This window comes from Hydra vulgaris, chromosome 08, assembly GCF_038396675.1.
Source record: "Hydra vulgaris chromosome 08, alternate assembly HydraT2T_AEP".
Classification (NCBI taxonomy): Eukaryota; Metazoa; Cnidaria; class Hydrozoa; order Anthoathecata; family Hydridae; genus Hydra; species Hydra vulgaris.
The window spans coordinates 398,299-421,022 of NC_088927.1; the positions used below are offsets into that span (position 1 = coordinate 398,299).

The window sequence follows — 22,724 nt, forward strand, 5'->3', positions numbered from 1 at the left end:
CCTCGTTTTTGCCTTAATGGTGGCCAGAAGAATAGAAATATTTTAATTAATAGAGTTATTATTTTTTTAGTTGCGAGTCCCCGTTTAAAAACATCCCTTAAGTTACGTACAACAAATTATTAGGCATAAAAAAGAGAAATTTAAAAAAAAATTGATCTAATTGCATATATTTATATCATTTTAAGTGACAAAAATTTACAATAAAAAAAAATCAGGGTTTATTTTATCAATCGTAAATCTTAAAGAAAAAAAAATGGAATTATAATACCTTAATTACAAAAAAAGTATAAAAAAAAAATAATAAAAAAAAAAAAAAACACCACATAATAACTCAAAATCACTATATTTATTTATAGTAACCTATGTTGATATGGCAACATAAACATGTTTCGAAGTACAAAAGGATTAAAAATACTCAAAAAAAAAAAAAAAAAAAAAAAACCAAAATAAGATTTAAATTGCAAAATGTTGTCTTGGCTTTTAGTAAATAATTAAAAGCAATAAGTTCCAATAATGAATTTTTTACCAATAGACACCAACGTGTAGGTAAGCCAAGCAGTCTATCAACACAAAACATCACAACAATAACACATAACAATAGAATATTTACACCCTTGATCCTAAAATCCAGCGAAAATAACAAACCAAATTAAAATATGAAAGACAAAATTAAAAAACCAATTTTAAGTTAACTATACTTATCTTATTACAAAACATATAAATACATAAAAGTATATTTGCTTTTATATTCAATATTATTTATTCAATTACTTCAAATTTGTGTCATTAAAACGCCCTAGATTTAAAGATCAAGATTGCATACTCTCTCATACACATTACGCCAAACATTAACAAACATGTGTTTCCAGAATAATTAAAAAGGAATAGACAACACAACCTAGCTCTAAAGTAGTAACACTGCATGGCACTAAATGTTGCCACACCTCTGCTATAAGTACACCGCTTGGCTGGCAAGGTTATTAATCTTGCTCAACATAATGCCAATGAAAACATGGAAACAACATAATTTTAACATATATACAACTATAAACAAATATTGTTTTATATAACACATATAAACACATTTTATAACAATATTAAATGACAGATATATTTATCAAAAACTATGAAAAAAAAAATTAAAATAATAAATAAAGTTATACATGCAAAAAGTGCTTACAACCTACAAACAGTAAGTTTTCAAATTGAAAATCTAAAGAATATAAATTAAGAACATTAGAATATATAACATTATTTGGTAACACTTTCAACCTACAATACCTTGAATGAGATGTTTATCAATTTTGAAAAACAAACTATTAAATGCTCTAGTTCTTGAACATGCAACATATAGTTGACCATGAGAGAAACACGGTTTTTTGAGATATACCCCAACCAACTCTATCTAATGTTTGACCTTGACTTTTAATAATTGTCATTGAATAATCCAATCTGACAGGAAACTGACGATCTTTTAAAAAAAAAGGTAAATTAGAATCTGATGAAGCCAACTGAATTCGAGGGACGAAAACCCGTTTACCACCAAAAAAACCGGTCAAAACCTCTCCATCAATATAATTATTTTGGAGAGCACAAACTTTCATTCGAGCACCATTGCATAACCCAGTTTGAGATCTAAATTTATGAGTAGCATAATTACACACCCAATCTTCAATTTTAAACAATGAGGTGACATACCTGAAGGAGTTAAGCTGTTCAAAAACTCAATAGGAAAGTTATTTCTTTCATTAAGGTCATCAGTATCAATTTGATCAGCACTTAAACAAATTTTGATCTCACCCGGCAGAAATTCACCTTCCCCATTTTGCACTCTCATATTTTCAGTTAATGCAAACTTCTGCACCCATTGCCAATGCAAAGAACAATTTATACACGATTCTACTATTTCAGCTGTTTGTCCTCTTTTCACAACAGGCAGAATTTGCCTGAAGTCACCACTAAAAAGAATGACTTTTCCTCCGAACGGAAAGTTGTTGTTGCAAATATCTTTTAACAACCTATCAATTGCATTTAAGGCATGTTTAGGTATCATGGATGTTTAAACAAGCAAAAACAAAGTAACTTTTCTTAAAAAATGCCAGTGTATAGAGTTAGGAGTTAAACTACATGTGCTAATATCCAATATTGGAACAGGTAGTTTGAATAAGCCCTGCAATGTAGATCCATTTGTAAGAAGAGTTGCTGCTATGTCAGTCCATGCAGCTGTAGCAGATTTAAAGCCCCTACTTATGGTTTCAGCAATCAAATAATTATAAGTAAAGGTTTTTCCACTACCAGCTGGACTATCCATGAAAAATAATTTAGAATGTTGGTTTTCTACACTTGGTTGCTCATTCAGTGCAGCAAGGAAAGCATTTCATACATTTAATTGATTGACATTAAGCAACAGTCTCATTTGGTTGGCATTGTCAATTGATTGTTGATCATTTTCATCAAAATTTTCTAGGTTTAGCTGCATAAACTCATCAATAACAGGCAGATTGTAATCAGCCAGCGTTTTACCACTTTGATTTATAATCTTTTTAATTTGATATGGAGTAGCTTGTTCAGCTATTAGAAGTGGGACTGAGCGGTGAATGAAATCTTCCATCATAAAAGCTTTGCATGTATTCCAGAGATGCAAAGGATTGTCAGGTTCACAAAAGGTCAAAATAATTGAAAACAACTGTCTAATTTGCTTTGGCATACGTGTTAATACCGCCTCAGTACGAGTATTTTGCCATTCAGTGTCATCTTGTAACATACCTTTTAAAACACATGGTTCACGAAATGTTTCAAGGACAATACCATTAACGCACATCCTCCCAAGATGTTGCACCTTTTGCTTGCAAAAGCAACAGTCTAAGAAAAAACAATTCTCTAGTTGGATTAACTTTATACATTCTCACTATCACCTTTTTTACCACCGCTTTGCCTAACCTTCCATTTACAATGTTTATCATCAAATATAAAGTGATAAGGAATGTCTACATACAAATAGCAATGTGCTCATTCATTTTCAGTATTTAACTTAAACCATGCCGTTAGGTACGCATCACGTTGAGCTGCACAATTTAAAGCCATTTTTTTGCCCCTTCTCTTAACTACACTAATTGATTTTAAGGTAGATGAACTTTAAGGCGTATAATAGTGTGTGACGTATGATTTATTGGATACTCGAAAACTTGTCACAATGCCTTTATATCCACTGACATAATGACAATCTAAAAAAGTGTTTACTTCATCATGATTAATTTGTTCATTTATTAAAATATTGGCACAGTCGTGATCCTTGTAGATATATTTGTACAAATATTTAACAGCCTTAACAGACATGCAAGCTTCAACATTAATGTGAGCTTGATATTTTTTTGATAACCATGGATTGTAAGGTACCACCCAGCGGTTATCTACATTGTTACCTTCAATATTGATAACCAAACCATTATCATGACGTCTATAGCGTGAATAACCATAATGAACTGCTACTGTGTTAGCATTAAATTCTTTAGGATAGTTTTTGCTGCACACCACGTCTTTTATATAGGGAGAATTTGGATTCAGTATGCCACGTGGACCGTGAATCATGCAAGTTTTAACAACGTCATAAAGGTCTCGATTAACAATCGGATCTGGAATTTCTGCAGGTATTAAATTATTGATATCATGAGCTGTTTCAAGCTTATCATAATTTGCAAAGTGAAGTAAAATATGAACATGTGGCAAACCGTGCTTTTGAAACTCAATAACTTGAACACGTGTTACAACTTTCCCAAATACACCGTGCTTAAAAATGTCATTGAGAAGATGATTTAATTTGAGTTTGAATACTCAAATAACCAAGTAAGGTCTATCATTTGCTGTCTGACCTGGATATAAATTTTCAGTTATCTTGCGCCATTTTGCGTTGCAAGTGAAAGTAATAAAAAGATCTGGTTTACCATAATTTTTAATTATAGCCATAGCATCTTCAAAGTTTTATTTTAAAGCTCTAGGACCTCCTTCATAAGTCGATGGCAAAACTACAACACGCCCTGGTCTAACAATATGATCATTTCCAAGGTTGTTTATATGTTTGTTTAAGACATCATTCTGCTCGCTTCTCAGTTTGTTTTGGCTGTTTCTGATGAAACCAAGGCGCTGGCCTTCAATTTTAACATACGCATCAACAGCATATTGCTGAAGCAGTTTTTTTGCCAAAAAAGAGTAAAGAAAAAAAATTGACTAACTGAAAGTTTATAATTGTAATAATGAAATAATGTAACATAATTTCTAACCAATGTAGCACGTTCAGGGTTGTGAACCAATTGATTATTCCAACAAGCATCACCCCTCTCGATGATGCTGGTTGGCATAATCATATTTATAGACGTACTTGATATAGTTTTAAGAGGATGACCTCTTGGGTTAATAACAACTTTCCTGGAAGCAGGTGGTGCACCATCTTCACCAACAAATACAACTGCAACTTCATTATGTGAAGGGAGATTGTAGCGACGACTATCATGCCCTTCAAGAAAAGACATTTTTACAACTGACATTGAGCAACCTTCTAGAGCTGCTCGACGAATTTCTTCATCTTCCACTTCAGCCATGTTTTTAAATGCAAGAGCAAATGAGTTTTCTTCACTAATAATAGTTTGCAATCGAAACATTAAGTCATTTAAGCAAACATTATTACCACGTTGTTTTATTTTAAAATTTACTGCTGCAAGTGGATCATAGATGTATAGTTGACAATATGTCGGCGGAACATCTTGATTTGTTCTTGAATTACCAAAACGATGAAAAACTTGACATATTCTAAAACATGACGGTCCATGATGCATGTGTTAAACTACATTAGCGTCAAATGAAGCAAAAGAAAGACAGGCATTATAACTTCTAATATACTTTAAAAAATTCAGATTGGCATTTCTACCGGCATAGTTTCCTTTAAATAAATCTTCTAAATCTTGTGAAAATGATGAAGGTTGCGACAAAACTACCTTTCCATTATGGCAACATAAAAAATGTGTTTTGTCAGGAAATTTCTTAGCACCACAATGCTGGCAAATATAATTCATTTCTCTTAAATAATTATAATCTGGAATAGAATTACTTCTTGCTATACAATGCATTCTTTCGTATCTAGCAGCAACACTCGTACTTTGTTGATTGTCAACTCGCCTAACCAAACCCTCCTCATTTGGATTCAAATTGTTTGCTGCTCACCGACCAGCATTTATAGCATTTTGTCGATTATTAATTTCATCTCGCCTAAGCCTATTTCTTTCATTTCTGCGACAATTGTTTTCAACTCGCCTAACCAAGCCCTCCTCATTTGGGTTCGAATTATTTGCCGAGCAGCATTTTGTCCATTATTAATTTCATCTTGCCTAAGTCTATCTCTTTCATTTGTGCGACAAACAACTTGCCTATTAACATTTCCATTTTCTAAACTAATATCGTCTAGTTTAATATCATCCATTTAAACTTCACTTTTTATGGAAAGTAGTATGAACAAATCTTAAACGAAACCTGAAGATTCCGATCTTTCCTATATAATTTTTTTTCTTTTCTAAATAGCACACAAAGATAATTTTTATGTATAACAGACTGTCATTTAAAATAAATTTTACAATAATCTTATGACTTTAAAAAAATGTATATATCAGCTAGGAGATGTTTGAAAAAAAATTAGCTAACCAAATAATAATTAAAAAAATTATTAAAAACATGCTATTCTAATAATAAACATACTGCTAACAAAAAAAAATTAAAAAAAGAAAACGTTGTAAACCCTTTGTTGCAAACTTAAAAATTATTTCTTCAAAAAAAATTATTAGTTAACGTTTTTTTTTTAAATTAACAAAACTTTACAATATTTTGTTCTTCTATACCACATTAATACATCATCTGATAAATCTAAAATAAAAAATGTAACGAATAAGTAAATAAATAATATAAAGATTACATACAAAAATTTAAAATCAATGCACCTTATAGAGAAAAGCTGTAGTAATTTACCAGAGTAGTAGTTGTAAAATATTATTATTTCATGTTAGCTTTTACAAAATAATTTATGCTGGAACATCATGATTCCGAAATATTTATAGTAAAATCATGTAGTAAACAATGCTAAAGACAAAAAATCAAATTGACATAAAACAAATTGTATATATGGTTTAATTTGTATTAGCTTTTATTGAATGATTTAAAGCAGTGATTTTTAATAAAATTACCTATTTACCATTTTTAACAATAGACGCCAACAAGAAGATAAGCCGAATGTCCATCAACTCAAAAGATAACAAAAAAGCAACACATCAACAACACACAATAGCACACACCATAAGTTAATATAATATGTATATAATATAACTTAAGTAAGATAACATTCATATATAAAAAAACATAAATAACAACATTACGCAAAATGTTATTAAAATAGATTATTAAGTATCACTTGGCTGGCAAAGTTGGCAAATCTTACTCTACACAATTACCAAGTCACAGCACTTTGAAAACATGGAAACAACATAATATAAACATATGTACCAACTTTAAACACAATAAATGTGTTTAAATATGTATATAAGGTTAAATATATACCTTAAATCAAATCAAATCAAATCAAATTTATTCTGAATAAAGAATCTTACATCAAGGATATTTACAAATAGTAATGATACTAACCTCAAGTAAACACCTATCAAATCTAATTACAATAAATAGTGATAATAAAAAGAAAAGTAAAGTCAGATAAAAGGTGATAATTTCAATAAAAGGAAGAAATAATAGTAACTGTAAAAGTTATATAACGATGTTAACCAAAAAAATAATACCAACAACAATAATATAAATAATAACTATAAATTAAAATAATTTCAGTAATAATAACAGGTTAATAATAATAATAAAAATAATATAAAAATAATATTAGTAATAACTGATATTATAATAATATAAAGTAAATACAAATTAAATCGATATTATATAAATATATATATATATATATATATATATATATATATATATATATATATATATATATATATATATATATATATATATATATATATATAATAAAATATGAATGATAGTAGTAATTATTAGGAATATATTTATATAATGATAAAAAACAATAATAATAAGGAACAACACTAGTATTTATCAAAATTTAACAATAACAATAGTAATAATAATAATAAAAGTCAATGTTACAAAAAATATATAACATATAAGTATATATATATATATATATATATATATATATATATATATATATATATATATATACGCACACATGAACACATACATACATATATAAATATATACACATACACATATATACATAAACACATACACATATACACACATACACTCACACATTTATTTATATATATATATATATATATATATATATATATATATATATATATATATATATATATATATATATGTATATATATATATATATACACACATATATATATAATATATATATATATATATATATATATATATATATATATACACATACACACATACACATACACACACATACATAAGTACATACATACATTTATATAAATACATATATACACACATATACACACACATATATATATATATATATATATACACACACATATATATATATATATACACACACATATATATATATACATGCATACACACATACATACACACACACTCACATATACACAAATAGACACATACCTACATACATATGTACACACACATATACACGCGCATATACATACATACACATATACATACACACATATAGAATAATGTTATAATAATATTTATATCACATATAAGAATACAAAAGCAATAATAATAATGACCCACAATAATTTCAACATTTTACAAACAGTATCTCTCCAAAAAAAAAGCATGAAGACGGGTTACAAATTGTGTAATAGGGATTGTGTAATACCTTATATACATATTTAAACACATTTAAATTGTGCAATACCTTATATACATATTTAAACACATTTTTAAAACAATTATATAACACATATTAACACATACACAAACAATAAAAAACGCTTTACATTATTATAAAAATACATTGATAAAACAACTATAAAGCACTTATTACCACATACACATACATATCAAAAAAGCATAAATGCAAACAATAAACTTGTACAAACAAAAATTTTAAAAATGATGCGAGAAAATTTAAAAAGATTCAAAGTAAACAAAATATATATTTACAAACAATACTCCTTACCTTTTTTTTTTCATAAAAACTATAATCCCCCTTTTTTTTTTTCATAAAAACTATAATGCCATGTCAGTGTTGGCACAAAACTTGTATTTAATTTTTCTAAATTTTCTAAAAATACACAAAAATAGTTACTAGCATCACAGAAATTTCAAAGTAGTAATAACTATTTTAAGGAAATAGCATTAGTATAACTTTAAATAACATCCATACCCCTATTTTCCTTCTAAAAAATGAAATAATAAAAATAAAATTGCTGAAAGAAAAAAAATATACATATCTGCTATAGGGTAAAACCACCTATACCTGGCCAGCACCAATTCCTGGCCACTTTTCAATGAACTTTATTGTCTTAAATATTGAGTTGGTGGCTTTCCAAATTTTTGAAAATGAAAATTTAATCTAACTTTTAAGTTTGGAACCTCAGTCCTTTACATAAGATCAACACTACGTTATTTTATTTGAGATTTAAAATTATACTAACTTTGTTTATATTGTGGAAAATATTCCGAACGTGAAAACAAAAATGCGAAAAAACGTCTCGCTGATTTATCTTGTTTAATAACAATAATAAAATTTAACTCAATTGCAATGGTTTATTCTAGTAATAAAAACATTTTACTTTGATTTGAAATAAAAATTACTTCGTTTGATTGTGTTTAAGTTGTCACTTTTTTAGTTTTTGTTACCCATAAATAATGACCTAATCATGGCCACATGTCAACCTATTCTTGGCCATGAATAAGGTCTTAATTGTAATATAAATTTTGTTATAAAAAAACAAAGTTAGTTAAAATAAAATGTTTTAATTATAAAGTTGAGTCAAATTTTTATTATCTACATTATTTATTCTATTTTATTATTTTCATGCTAAAATTATATATATATATATATATATATATATATATATATATATATATATATATATATATATATATATATATATATACATATATATATATATATATATATATATATATATATATATATATATATATATATATATATATATATATATATATATATATGTATATATATATATATATATATATATATATATATATATATATATATATATATATATATATATATATATACATATATATATATATATATATATGTATATATATATATAAAGTTTCTCAAATAAAAAAAATGTGCAAAAATAAAGTAAAACAAAACACTGTAACTTTAACCCGAGGAAAGGAGTAAATGTTTTAAAATGGACAAAAAGCCAAATGGACGAAGCAGTGGCTGCAGTCAAAGAAAAAAGAATGACTCAACGTACTGCATCTAAAACTTACAAGGTTCCTCGTTGCACTTTGCAAAATCGTCTTAATGGAAAAACTGAAATGGGTGCACGTCCAGGTTGTTCTACAAAACTTGGAAGTGCAGATGAGCTTAAGCTTGTTGAATATGCATCTAAAAGAGCATCTATGGGTATTGGTTTTGGAAGGCGTCAGTTTATGAAATATGCTGGGGATATAGCAAGAAAGCGGGGTATTCCATTCAAGAATGGTCTGCCATCTAAAAAATGGTGGTCTCTACTTAAAAAAAGACATTTAACTCTTCGACTAAGAGTTCCTGAGGGTACAGCTGCTATTCGCCATCAGTGTATGGACAAGGAAAAGGTTTCTATTTATTTTAACGCGCTGAAGCAAGTTATGGATGAGATGGGTCTTTATTGCAAACCCCATTGTGTGTGGAATATGGATGAAACTGGTTTGCAATTGCAACATACACCAGACAAGGTTGTTACTAAGTCATGTTCAAGATATATACAAAGTTGGACAAGTGGAAATTGTGAAACAATAACAATAATTGCAACAATTAGTGCCTCAGGCACTCACATACCTCCTCACATTATTGTGAAAGGTAAAACCAGAAGAGCTTTAAATGGCTTTGAAGTTCTTTCAGCTCCTGAAAGAAGTACTTGGAGTGTTTCTGATTCTGGGTGGACTAAACAAGGTATTGCATTACTTTGGTTTTCGGAATCTTTTTTAACAAATATAGGACCTGAGCGACCTCAAATATTAATTTTGGATGGTCATAGTTCTCATAATTTCATAGAATTGATTGAATCAGCTATCAAGAATAACATCATTATAGCTGAACTTCCAGCACACACATCACATTGGCTTCAACCTTGTGATCGGAGTGAATTTGGACCACTCAAACAACACTATAATGTTGCTTGCCAAGATATGATGAATATGTATCCAGGTGTTTTAGTGTCACATAGGAATTTTTGTGCTTTGTTTAGAATAGCATGGGTAAAAGCCTTATCGGAAAAGAACATTAAATCAGGGTTTAATGCCTGTGGTATATTTCCATTCAATCCCAATAAAATTCCACCAGAGGCTTATCTGCCAAACAACCTTTATGAACCATCACAATTAACTGAGGCTAAATATGAAAAAAGTATAAGATTTGACGAAGATAAGAAGCATATTATTAATCCATTTTTGGAAAAATCTGAAAAAACTTCTGAAATTATATTACAACCACATCAAACAAACTTTGCAGTAAGTAATGTACAAATAGATTTTGCTATTGAATCCAATTGTGTAGAGAAAAAAGTGAATAGTTCTAGTCTTGTTTTACCAACTTATTCCATTGATGATCTGGAATCTGTTTTAACAGACCAACAACGCCAATGTTTTGCTTTTTGTTTTGATAAAGGATTTGACATTAAGAGTGATGAAACTTTTATGAGTTGGAAAAGTTTGAAAATGTTATCTCCTGATGTATTAACTGCTCTTCCAAAAAATACAATAGCACTTGACCATGTTTCAACACCGCTTGTTAATAATAAGTCTAATGATACAACATATACTCTTCTCACCAATGCATCTACATCTTATGGTTTAAATAATCTGTTAAACACTGAGGACGATGACAATGATATATTACCATACCCAAAAAAGATTTTGCCAACTACTAAAAAATTTTCAAAAAGTGGCCTGCAACCAACATATTTCATATTGACATCTAAGGAAGCCTGCGATGCTAAGATTCTGGAGATAGAAACTAAAAGAGAAAAAAATAAAGAAAAAGAGAATCGGTCCAGAAAGAGATTTGAAGCACTTCAACAAAAGTTGAAGGAAAAAGAAGAGTGTAAATTATTGAAATCTCAGATTGCTGAGAAAAAACTGATTGCAAAGACTAAAGTTCCATTATCTGACAAAGCAAATAATATGAATAATAAAACAAAACCAAATAAAAAAAATTTAATCCAATCTAAACAAAAAAAAAATACAGATGATACAAGCAACTCTTGCAAACAATGTTGAAAAATGTTAATGTAACTTAATGATCCAAAAACGATGGACGAATCGGTATCCTGATAAAAGTGTTGTAATTGTTTGCTTTATTTTTTAAATATATATTTAATTATTTTGCTGTTAAATATTTTTATTGAAATTTTAATTTTTTTATTTTGAAAAGAAACAGCAATTCAATGTTGAGTTATTTGCAAAGTATCACTATATTATGTTTATGTATTTTGTTGCCTAATTTAATATACTTCTTTTACTAAACCTCATAAGGACCATTTTGAATTGGTATATTTTTGAGATTGTTGTTGAAATTGTAAAATACATTTTAAAACTGAAAATCTTATCAAACGCTGTTTTTTTTCTTAAACTGCTACTTTATGACATGACAAAAAACATTTGTATTAATTACATAAGTATAGCAAGTTTATGTTTTTATTCATTTAAGACATTTGCTAAGTTTTGTGAAGCGATTTAAAATTTATTTTTGTTTAGCTGTTAAAAAAAGGATTTTTTTAATATTTTCGCATTTTGCTTTTATTCTATATTAATAAATTTGTTGTGTTTTTAAAATCATTGTCACTACTTTTTTTTTTTTTTTTTTTTTTTTTTTTTTTCTATTACAAAATAATAAATATATACAATTTTTTAATAACATTAACTAAGTTTTTTATGTTTTTACAATATATGTTGTTACAATATAGCGTAAATATATACATTATTTTTGTATTTTTAATTTTTTATTTTTTTGTGTTTTTTGATTTTATATTTTTTTGTGTTTTTTGGTTTTATATTTTTTTGTATTTTTTTTTTTTGTTTTTAATTTTTTTTTTTTTGCCGTTGTGCGGAAAGAAATCAAGAGTTTAGATTAGGTAAAAAGAGAGAAGAAATTTCAAATTAGGTTAAGGAGAGGTTCATAAGGAAAAAGGAAGATTTATATCCAAAAAAATTAAAAAAGGTAATTCAAATGGATTATATTCAAATGTCTTTTTTAATTCAGAAATAGGAAAGATAAAAACCTCTATCAAGGATACCATTTGACACCTCTGAAAAAGGAAAAAAGCTATTTTTAAGTAAGTCGTCGATAAATCAACTCTTTCAAACTTCATTCGTAACAGTCAATTAAGAACAACGATATTAAACAATAAATAATCAAAAGATTGCTCTTTTTTATTACTAATTTTTTTTGAATTGACTAGCAATTTTTAACAATTACTCTTTGAAAACTCACAGTTTTTTTGAAAAAAGCCTCATTGATATTAGAATTTTTGATTCTGAAGAAATTGGGTTGCTCCTCAACATGATTGGTGACATATCATTGTTAATGTGTTGACTACTTTTATTTATTTTTATACAAATGAAATTTTTGAACACATTCTACATCATAGTAATCATTTAAAGCAACATATTGAGCTTAACGCTAGATTTGATCTTGACCAAATTAACTAAATTTCCATTAATACTAAAACTAAATAAAGCTATTAAAACAACTAAATAAACTATGATCGTTAAATTTAATGAGACATGTAGCATTTAACAAAAAACTGAAATAAAATATTTATAAGATTTAGTTGCTTTTTTGTTAATACAATACAGTGTTTTGTCAATATTCATAAAGATAGTTGTTATTTTGTTAATATAATAATTCTATATATATATATATATATATATATATATATATATATATATATATATATATATATATATATATATATATATATATACATATATATATAGATATATAATTATAGACATTGCTTTGGACAGTGTTTTGTTAATATTTATAAAGATATAGTTGTTGTTTTGTTAATATAATAATTCAATAATTATATATATATATACATATATATATATATATATATATATATATATATATATATATATATATATATATATATATATATATATATATATATATATATTTATATATATATATATATATATATATATATATATATATATATATATATATATATATATATATATATATATATATATATATATATATATATATATATATATATATATATATATATATATATATATATATATATATATATAGGTACGTGACATGAAATTTTTAAATTAATCAAACACTAGGTTGTTATATATCATTGGAAAGGTTTTTAATTCAGTATTTTAAAGGTAAAATTATCAAAATTGAACAATTCTACAAAAATTTATGGCATTTTGAGTACCGAATTTTTGATATATGGACTTCTTGAAGAAACTGTGATCAAATTTGAGGTTTTTTTAACTTAAAACGTCATAACTTGGTCAATTCTTATCAAAATACATAGAACTTGGTATCAAAAGATAGGTCTAACAAAGGGCAATATATATATACAAAGGGTGTACAAAAGAGGCTAGAGGGGCGTCTACAAAACTTTTTATTAAATTGAAAAATGTAGATTTTTTAAAAGAAAATATTATTATTTAATTGAAATTCATAATTTTTACTTGTATTTTTTAATATATTCTAACAGAGTACCATCAAATAAGATTTGGATACTTTAGGTCGATAGGCTAAAAGTCCTTTTGGCTTCGGGCGCACCCTCTGACCCAATATAAAGTTATTATATATGCATCTTCATATAAAAATGCATACAATTTAGTATCAAAAGAAAGAAAGGTTTTAGGGATAAATGCGTGAAAAGGGTGCTAGAGGGTATTATTCAGAAGCTCCACACCTCTAACACCTTAGGTAGGGTGGGTTAAAACTTAAATATTATTTTTTTGTTATAATAAGTAGTGTTTATATAAAACACAAATTTTTCTTAAAAAAATCAAATTCAACTATATACAAAAATTAATTTACAAAAAGATTATATACAAGTATCAACTTATAATAAATATATACATATACACTATACATACACCTATCAATAAGTGTATATAGATTCAGCTAAGTAAATCTATATAAACTTATTAATAAGTATATTTATAGTTGTTAATAACTACATTCCTGAATCCTCTGCCATCCCTCTTCCATCATCAGGCCCATATACGGAAGGCCCTTTTTGATTTAGGCCCAGGGTGGCTTTAGCGCCAAACCAAGAAATCGCTCCTAGACAAGTCTATATTTAAATCAAAAATATTAAATGAGTGTTCGAAATATTAAAATGAAAAACAAAAATTAAAACACAGTAAAAAACTTACCAAGGAGGTCTTGGTTTTCACTCTGGGTGGCCGATGGCAGTGATGACGTGGATGAAGCTGGTAAATTTAACTTTTAAAATTTTTATTATGAAATAAGTTTAAAAAAATTATAAAAAATAGTGTTCATTTATTAACAAACCATTTAAAAAAACAAAATTAAAACATCATTAAGATATATCTACCAAGTTCCTCCCTTTTGCGCCTCTTACTCTCGATATTAAGATATATCTACCAAGTTCCTCCCTTTTGCGCCTCTTACTCTCGAGTGTCTTTAGTGTATTAGAAAGTGAGAAATACCTTTTATATTGTCGGTTCAAGACAACTTGCACATCATCAAGAAAAGCAGAAGCAATTTTTTTAAGCTGGTTATCAATGAAGCTTATACGAGTGTTAGTGGTTAGCAATGGAGCATATATTGATTTTAAAATGTTAGAGGCAAAAAAATCTGTTCTTCTGCAAAAGTGAGCAGCTGGGTTATATTTACTATTTGTAATTATTTGCAAAACTTTTTTTCACTAACTGACTACCAGAAAAATGATCAAAAGTTGCTTCTTCAGCTAAAACATAAAGCTTTTTCATTCAAGGATCAGTAGGGAGTTTTCCAAACAATGCAAGCGCGCACATTACTTTTATTGCAGTTTTATTACAAAATACCTTTCTTAGAATTGCAAAATTTTGCATTTTATTGTTCCAACAGTGAGGAAATGTTTAAACTCACTGTAATGCCTGATGAAAATGTGAATTATGAAAAAGAATAAGAAGCTGCTTTCCATGATATCTTCAAATAATACTTCGTAGTAGATCGTTTTCAACTTTTAAACTTTTTTTCAATAACTGACTACCAGAAAAATTATCAAAAGTTGCTTCTTCAGCTAAAACATAAAGCTTTTTCATTCAAGGCTCAGTAGGGAGTTTTCCAAAGAATGCAAGCCCACGCATTTCTTTTATGGCAGTTTTATTACAAAATGGGCCTCTTAGAATTGCTTTCAAACTTTTACATTTTACTGCTCCAACAGTGAGGAAATGTTTAAACTTACTGTAATGGTTCATAAAAATGAAACAATTATGAGAAAGAATAGGAAGCTGATTTCCACGATATCTGGAAATAATACTTCGTAGTAGATCATTTTCATCTAAAAAACTTACAAATCCTTTTCAATCACCTTTGACGTCTATAAACCTCATTTTGTCTATGGCTAAAACAATTTTAACTGCCATACAATCATTTCAAAATAACTAACAACTCTCACACTCAAAAGACTGTAATGCTGAGTGACATGAAACTGCAATTGTGTCAAGAGGGTGCAAATGGCAGTTCAGCTCATTCAAATTCTTGCCCCAGGTTGCACAAACTTTGCTTATAGTAAAATGGTTGACTGCAACTCTGTCTGACATTTTGTTAGATATATTTTCAATAATCGAGTTATGACATTCATCAAAGCTACTTTGGTAAAAATCTGAATAAACAAATGCCATAATCAATTGAAGTGCATATATGACTTTCATAATTAAATGCTGTTCCTCCTGGTAACTGATCTAGAGCAAACACAAAACATTTATCTTAAGATGTTAAGTTATGGCTATTAATGTGGACACTTTCTTGTGTTGTAGCATCAAACCCAAGAGTAGGATTATTATTATGCATAGCCCACTTTGCTGCTTGCAAATCTGGAATACTGCCAAGTTCACGAGCTCTTTGCTCAACAGCATTTCGATGAATAATATTATTAAAAATAACACCCATATAATACCCTATTTTGCTTATAAGATATGGAATGTGACTTGTTGGTTATATTACACAACAGCATATTATAAATTATTATTCTTATTTGTAATAAATATTTTTTTCATCTTCTGGCATAATTACACTTCTTTCCTCCTTAATCTGGAGCAAATTATTCTCCAAACTAGCAACTACCCTGTTACTTGTAAAAAATAGCAGCATTATGCTTAGTTTTGAGTTGCCTTAACTTATGCTTTTCATTTAAGTTCCAAGCTTTTTTTTCAGTTTTTAAGTGATGAATCTGCTCACTGTAGTTTTATTTTTTTGTGTGTATTTTTTCAGATCTGGTATTTCTGCCCTTAACCCTTTAATTATATTTACTTTTTGTTTAACATTTTGTCTTAGAACACGTAATTGATTTGACATGCTGTTTAATTCAGCTTTTAAAAGTGCTACCTTGTTCCAACATTATTTATAAGAGTTAACTTTTTTTGTTTTATAGGGCCTAATTTCTCTCTAAATATATGTTTAGTTATGTCTAATTTACTATAACCTGCAGATGTGCAGATGTTGATGTTCAACTGTTTAAAGGAGATAAAACATTCATATTGGTATATAAAACATCTGAGAAGTCTGATGATAATACAATATTAGGCAAACTTGATATATGGCTTAAAAAGCGTTTATCGCAAAATTCATAAAAACGTTTACTGTCTTAAGCCTTGTTATAATTTCTAGACCAATTCAATATTTATGAGACTTCTAACCTGATTTTTACATATTTCTATCTTAAAATGTGTAGTGACTTGTTGAGATGTTTTGAGAAGCGAAACACTATTTTTTGTAAATAATAAAAAAGTATGTCCATTTCTACAAACTGTACTACACTCTGTATTAGAGTCAATGCCTATTTGCGACAATTCAAAATTAGCAGTTAAATACTTTTTGGATTCACTATAAAACACAAACTTTGTTTTTGGCCCCATGATAGCAGAAAAAAATTTAATTTTTATAAATAAATTATAATATATTTAAATAATGATAAATATAATGACATTAAAATCCTCCTCACTGCGAGTGTATCGCATTATAGAAGCTTAAAAAGTTATCTAATTAGAGTATAATGTAAAGGTGTCTGAGTATGCTTTTATTTCAATGAAATTTGGCAGGTAGTAAGAAAAAAGGTTATTAATAGTGAGAGAATATACTAGAAAAATGAACCAGCATTCCTTCGATATATACTTGATGTCAAAATAACAACAAAGTTTTACCTAATTGGAGTAGAGTTTTAAAGTGTCTGAGTATGTTTTTTTTCAATGAAATTTGGCAGGTAATAAGAAAAAAGGTTATTAAAGGTGAGAGAATATATTAGAAAAATGAACCAGCATTCCTTCGATATATACTTGATGTCCAAACAGCAACAAAATTTTACCTAATTGGAGTAAAGTTTTTAAGTGTCTGAGTATGCTTTTTTTTCAATGAATTTTGGCAGGTAGTAAGAAAAAAGGTTATTAAAGGTGAGAGAATATATTAGAAAAATGAACCAGCATTTCTTTGATATATACTTGATGTCCAAACAACAACAAAATTTTACCTAATTGGAGTAGAGTTTTAAAGTGTCTGAGTATGCTTTTTTTTCAATGAAATTTGGCAGGTAGTAAGAAAAAGGTTTTTAAAGTTAAGTGAACATATTAGAAAAATGAACAAGCATTCCTTCGATATATACTTGATGTCCAAAAAACAAGCAAATTTTTAACAACAATAAATTCATAATAAATAAAATTTTAACTCAAAGAAATCCATGTAAAATTAAAGTTCCATTGTTCTAGTATTCAAAAAATATCTATGTTGATACATATTTCTAAAAAATAACAGAACAAAACAAGTTCATTCTATGCAACTTTTCAACTAACGTGAAAAACGTGTCACAGAATTTGACCGAAAAAACGGCTTTGTAAAATCCGGATTTACGCGTACCTAATATATATATATATATATATATATATATATATATATATATATATATATATATATATATATATATATATATATATATATATATATATATAACTGCATCATAACAATATAACATCTTCTGAAATATATAATATATACTTTGTACTCTAAAAAATATATAATATACTATAATATCTTATTTTATATAACAATGTTTCTATTATTTTATATAAGATGATATGTTATATTAATAGTATAATAACATCTTAATATATAAATTAAATACATTAGGTTTAAGTTATTTGTTAATATAACATCTTAATGTTTGTCATAAAGTTGTTATACCAATATTTATTTATAATATCACACCATAATGCATATAATTGAAATATATTAGGGTCCTAATTTATGTCGTTATATTACAATTATAAGATAATAATTTGATCATATTATACAAAAAGATAGCAATAATATTATGATATTATAATACAAGATGCTCTATTACTATAATTTATAACAATAACACCTAAATATTAGGTGTTATTAAGTTAATTAGTTGTTAAATTATTACGATGCTTTTATGTTTGTGTTAGCATCTATGATTATTGTTAACTTTGTTATAAGATATACATAAATTGTATATATTATAATTTATTGTAAAAATCTATATTAATCTGACAATATATGAATCATAATAACATTACACCATTTCTAATATTAAGTGATTTTAACGTTATGCCTATGTTAAAGCAGCTCATAGCTAACGTATCTTTTCTTGCTTAAATTGAGGCAAGCCAGTTTTCAAAAAGTTTGGTGAAGGCCATTTCAGTTTGGTGAATACCGATTTTTTTACGCTGATCTTACGAAAAAACTTACGTAAGTTTTGTTAAACGCAGATGCGCAAGTTTAGTGAATACAAATTTCTCTGTTTCGAACTAACACAACACTTATGCAAAAAATCTGAACACGCTCCCTGCCTGATCCGTTTTTGTGGATTTTAAATTCAATAAATAATTCGAAATACTCGTCTGATCCGATCTGGCAAACTTAATCCAATTCGTTTCTTTTTTGTTATTATTTTACTTTCTTTTTTTTCTTTTTCAGATGCCTTAGCTATTAATATTTGGGAATTCTTTAATAACGTGGAGGAAAACAAGGCAAAATGTAAGGCCTGTAGCAAACGATACTTAATCAATGAAAGTACCACAAGTCCTTTAAGGAATCATTTGAAAAGAGTACACTTGAATTTATATAAACAATTAGAAAGGAAAGACAAGCAAAAGTCAACAATACCAGACATTTTTAATGAGCTTACCTCTGAAGACTCAGATTTTGAGCAAACTCAAGAAAGAGGAAAAATAAGGAAATGTCCACAGACACAAAAAGATGCACCAGCATCGCCACAGTCTGGACCAAGTGGAACTAGTGGCACTCCCAACACACAGACACGGAAAGGTAGAAAACAGGCTACCAAACCAGAATGGGAAGTTACTGACATCAATCAAATAAGAACTGTTGTTGACATCACTAAATGGGTGATTGAGGATAGTCGACTCATTTTCTATTGTAGAAACTTACGCATTCACCCGGATAATGAAAACTAGAACGAACGGTCAATTCAGAGCCATTACAGCAAAGAATATATCTACAAGATACATTCTTCTCCTTTTTAAATTTATCAAGGAACAAGTAAAAAACATGTTCAATACAGACAAGTCAAATCTTGATGAAGTGGCCTTTACATCCGACGTGTGGACCACTGATCACACCAATTTGTCTTTCATGAGCCGTACACTCCACTATATAGATTCAATGTTCCAATTAAAGCGCTTTTTGGTGGAAATGTCCTATTTCCCCAAATAACACACTGGCTTCAATATTGCCAAGAAGCTCAATGAATTTCTCAACAAACTTGAACTTGATTTTGGAATCAAGACCTGGATAACAGTCGACGGTGCAGCTAATGTCCAAGCAGATATTAGGAAATTAATTGGTGTTCAAAGTGCAATTTGGTGTGTTGACCACCGTCTAAATCTAGTTGTCAGTGGTGTTGCCGATGATAAAAGATGTCCGAAGTGGTCAATTCTCAACCACAAAATAACAAAATTAGTAGGTCACTTAAACCAGTCCTCTCAAAAAGCAATGACTTTAGTTAATGCTGCAAAGGCCTTAAATAACTCCAGAACGAAGTTCGTGCAGAGATTCACCACAAGATGGGACTCTGACCTCCATCAAATGAAGTCTGTGGTGGATCTTCTTCCGGCGATGCATTCTTTAAAGAATCCGAACCCTACTGTTTCTGGAGGTTGTAAGTTGGCAGATCTTTTACCAACAGAAGATGAAGTGAAATCCATCCGGCTTTTGAGAGACTCCTCAGAATTCTCTGAGAAATGCAGTAACGAAAAAAATGTTAGCATTTGTTCCGTTATTAAGTGTCTATACAACATCAGAGGAAGATTAGCAAGGGAGATAATCAAGCCAGAAACCGAAGTTTCATCAGAGCTTGCTCACTACTTCAATGAAGATCTAAACAAAAAATTCGAAAGTGAGCTGATGAATATTGAATTCTCTATCGCACATTTTTTTAAATCCTAACAGCAAGGGAATGTGCTTTGTGGATGAGGGGAAAAATTTTGAAGTAGTCAAAACTGCAGTAAAGAAAGCTATGGAAGAACTGTCAAAAAAAGAAATTTTGGCTAGCCAAAACACTCCTTCCTATTCAATGTTGGATGATGAAGATGATGAAAACTTTGATTTCACTGAACAACTGAGGAAGAAAGTGTTTGGTGCAGGTTACATTAATCCTGGAGGTGAAACAAGCACCAAGAAAGCAATTTCTGCTGAAATAAAAGGGTATTTGAATTCAAAACCAGTTCCGGCAAATACAAATGTACTGGAATTCTGGAAACAAAACCAGTATATTTACCCAATAATGTCAAGGTTTGCCAGATAAAACCTTTGTATACCAGCTGAATCATCAACATCTGAAACAGTTTTCTTAACAGCAGGGAATATATACAGCTTGAGAAGAACCGAATCTTTCTATCTCAAAGGTTGAGATGTTGGTAAATATGACAGAAAACACTAAGCAACTCAGCAAAATTCAAGACATTGAGTGGCCAGGAAATGAATTTGGAAAATAATTCATTTTCAGTGTGATTTTGACTTTTTTTATTTCTTAATATGAAAATCATTTCGTCACATTGTATATTTAAATATTGTAAATAAATAAAAATGAATCTTATTTCAAAAGCATTCTTTATTCTGAATCAGTATAAATCCGTAAAAATAATATCGGTTCGGATTCCAATTCGAAAAAAAATTTCGAATTGCAATCCAAATTGAAAGCATCGAATCGGGTTGCAGTCCGAAAAAATAATCCGAAAAATTTTAACGACTTTTTTCCGATACGTTACTTTCGGATCAAATCAATCGTAAGTAATTTGAACCGTTAAGCATAGATAGTTCGGTGCACAATCCGACAATCCGATAAACAGTAACGGATTGGCGGTCTCTAACTAAACTTTACTTTTATAGTATAGTAGTCTCTATAATTCAGAAAAAAAACTCTGACTGAACAGTGACAGATGTTCATAAAATACAATGATTCAAAAACGGAGAACGTCTTTTATTTTTTTAAAGGAATAAAAAAACAAATTAATATATATATATATATATATATATATATATATATATATATATATATATATATATATATATATATATATATATATATATATATATATATATATATATATATTACGGTGGCGTGAGTTCTAATGACTCCATGGAAACAAAATTTTCAAAAGTTTTGAAAGTATAACGCGACGTAAACGTGACGTAAGCCAACCAGGATCAATCTTCGGTATCAAAAGAGGAAATAAGAAACTTATTTTTGTCCCTGCACTTCGAGATCATTTAACTCCTTGTATTTAATAGGTTTTCTCCTTTATTCATCAAAATTTGGAACTTCTCGTTCAAGCAAGGGTTACAAACTCTTGATGTTGGGTTGAATGGTTTGCATTTTTTAACAATCTTCCATCTGACAAAAGGTATAAAGTTTTTGTCTTTTAATTTCCATACTTCTTTTGATAGCTCTGTATCTTTCTTGTACCTAACTGCATTAAAAGATTTTAAGTGGTTTGCATACCGAACTTTAAAAGATGTTTCGGCAAGTCCAAAATACACCTTTTCTTTATATTCCGGATTGTTTGAATATATGGTGGCCTGATAAACAATGTTGTTGGAAAGACAATGGTTGTTCATTGGGCATTTGGTTTTGTCAATGCAGTTGCCTTCTATTTCATTAGTTTTAGGCTCCTTATGTAAAATACTTTTATTGTGAGAGTTGATAATGGATTTTATG

At 28.2% G+C, this 22,724-nt stretch overlaps 3 protein-coding genes across 3 annotated transcripts; 1 reads left to right on the forward strand and 2 right to left on the reverse strand.

The window, feature by feature from the left end:
* Positions 1–3,135: 3,135 nt before the first annotated feature.
* Positions 3,136–3,963, reverse strand: LOC136084156 (uncharacterized). The gene is made up of 2 exons (XM_065804291.1): positions 3,841–3,963; positions 3,136–3,786 (listed from the first exon to the last, which is right to left on the reverse strand). Exons 1-2 carry the CDS (start codon positions 3,961–3,963, stop codon positions 3,136–3,138), a joined length of 774 nt encoding a protein of 257 aa, XP_065660363.1.
* A 15-nt stretch (positions 3,964–3,978) lies between these two features.
* Positions 3,979–4,829, reverse strand: LOC136084157 (uncharacterized). The gene is made up of 2 exons (XM_065804292.1): positions 4,278–4,829; positions 3,979–4,179 (listed from the first exon to the last, which is right to left on the reverse strand). The coding sequence occupies exons 1-2, from the start codon at positions 4,827–4,829 to the stop codon at positions 3,979–3,981; spliced, it is 753 nt and encodes a 250-aa protein (XP_065660364.1).
* Positions 4,830–9,483: 4,654 nt separating this feature from the next.
* LOC136084158 (uncharacterized) lies at positions 9,484–11,538 on the forward strand. The gene has a single exon (XM_065804294.1). It carries the CDS (start codon positions 9,484–9,486, stop codon positions 11,536–11,538), a length of 2,055 nt encoding a protein of 684 aa, XP_065660366.1.
* Positions 11,539–22,724: the final 11,186 nt, after the last annotated feature.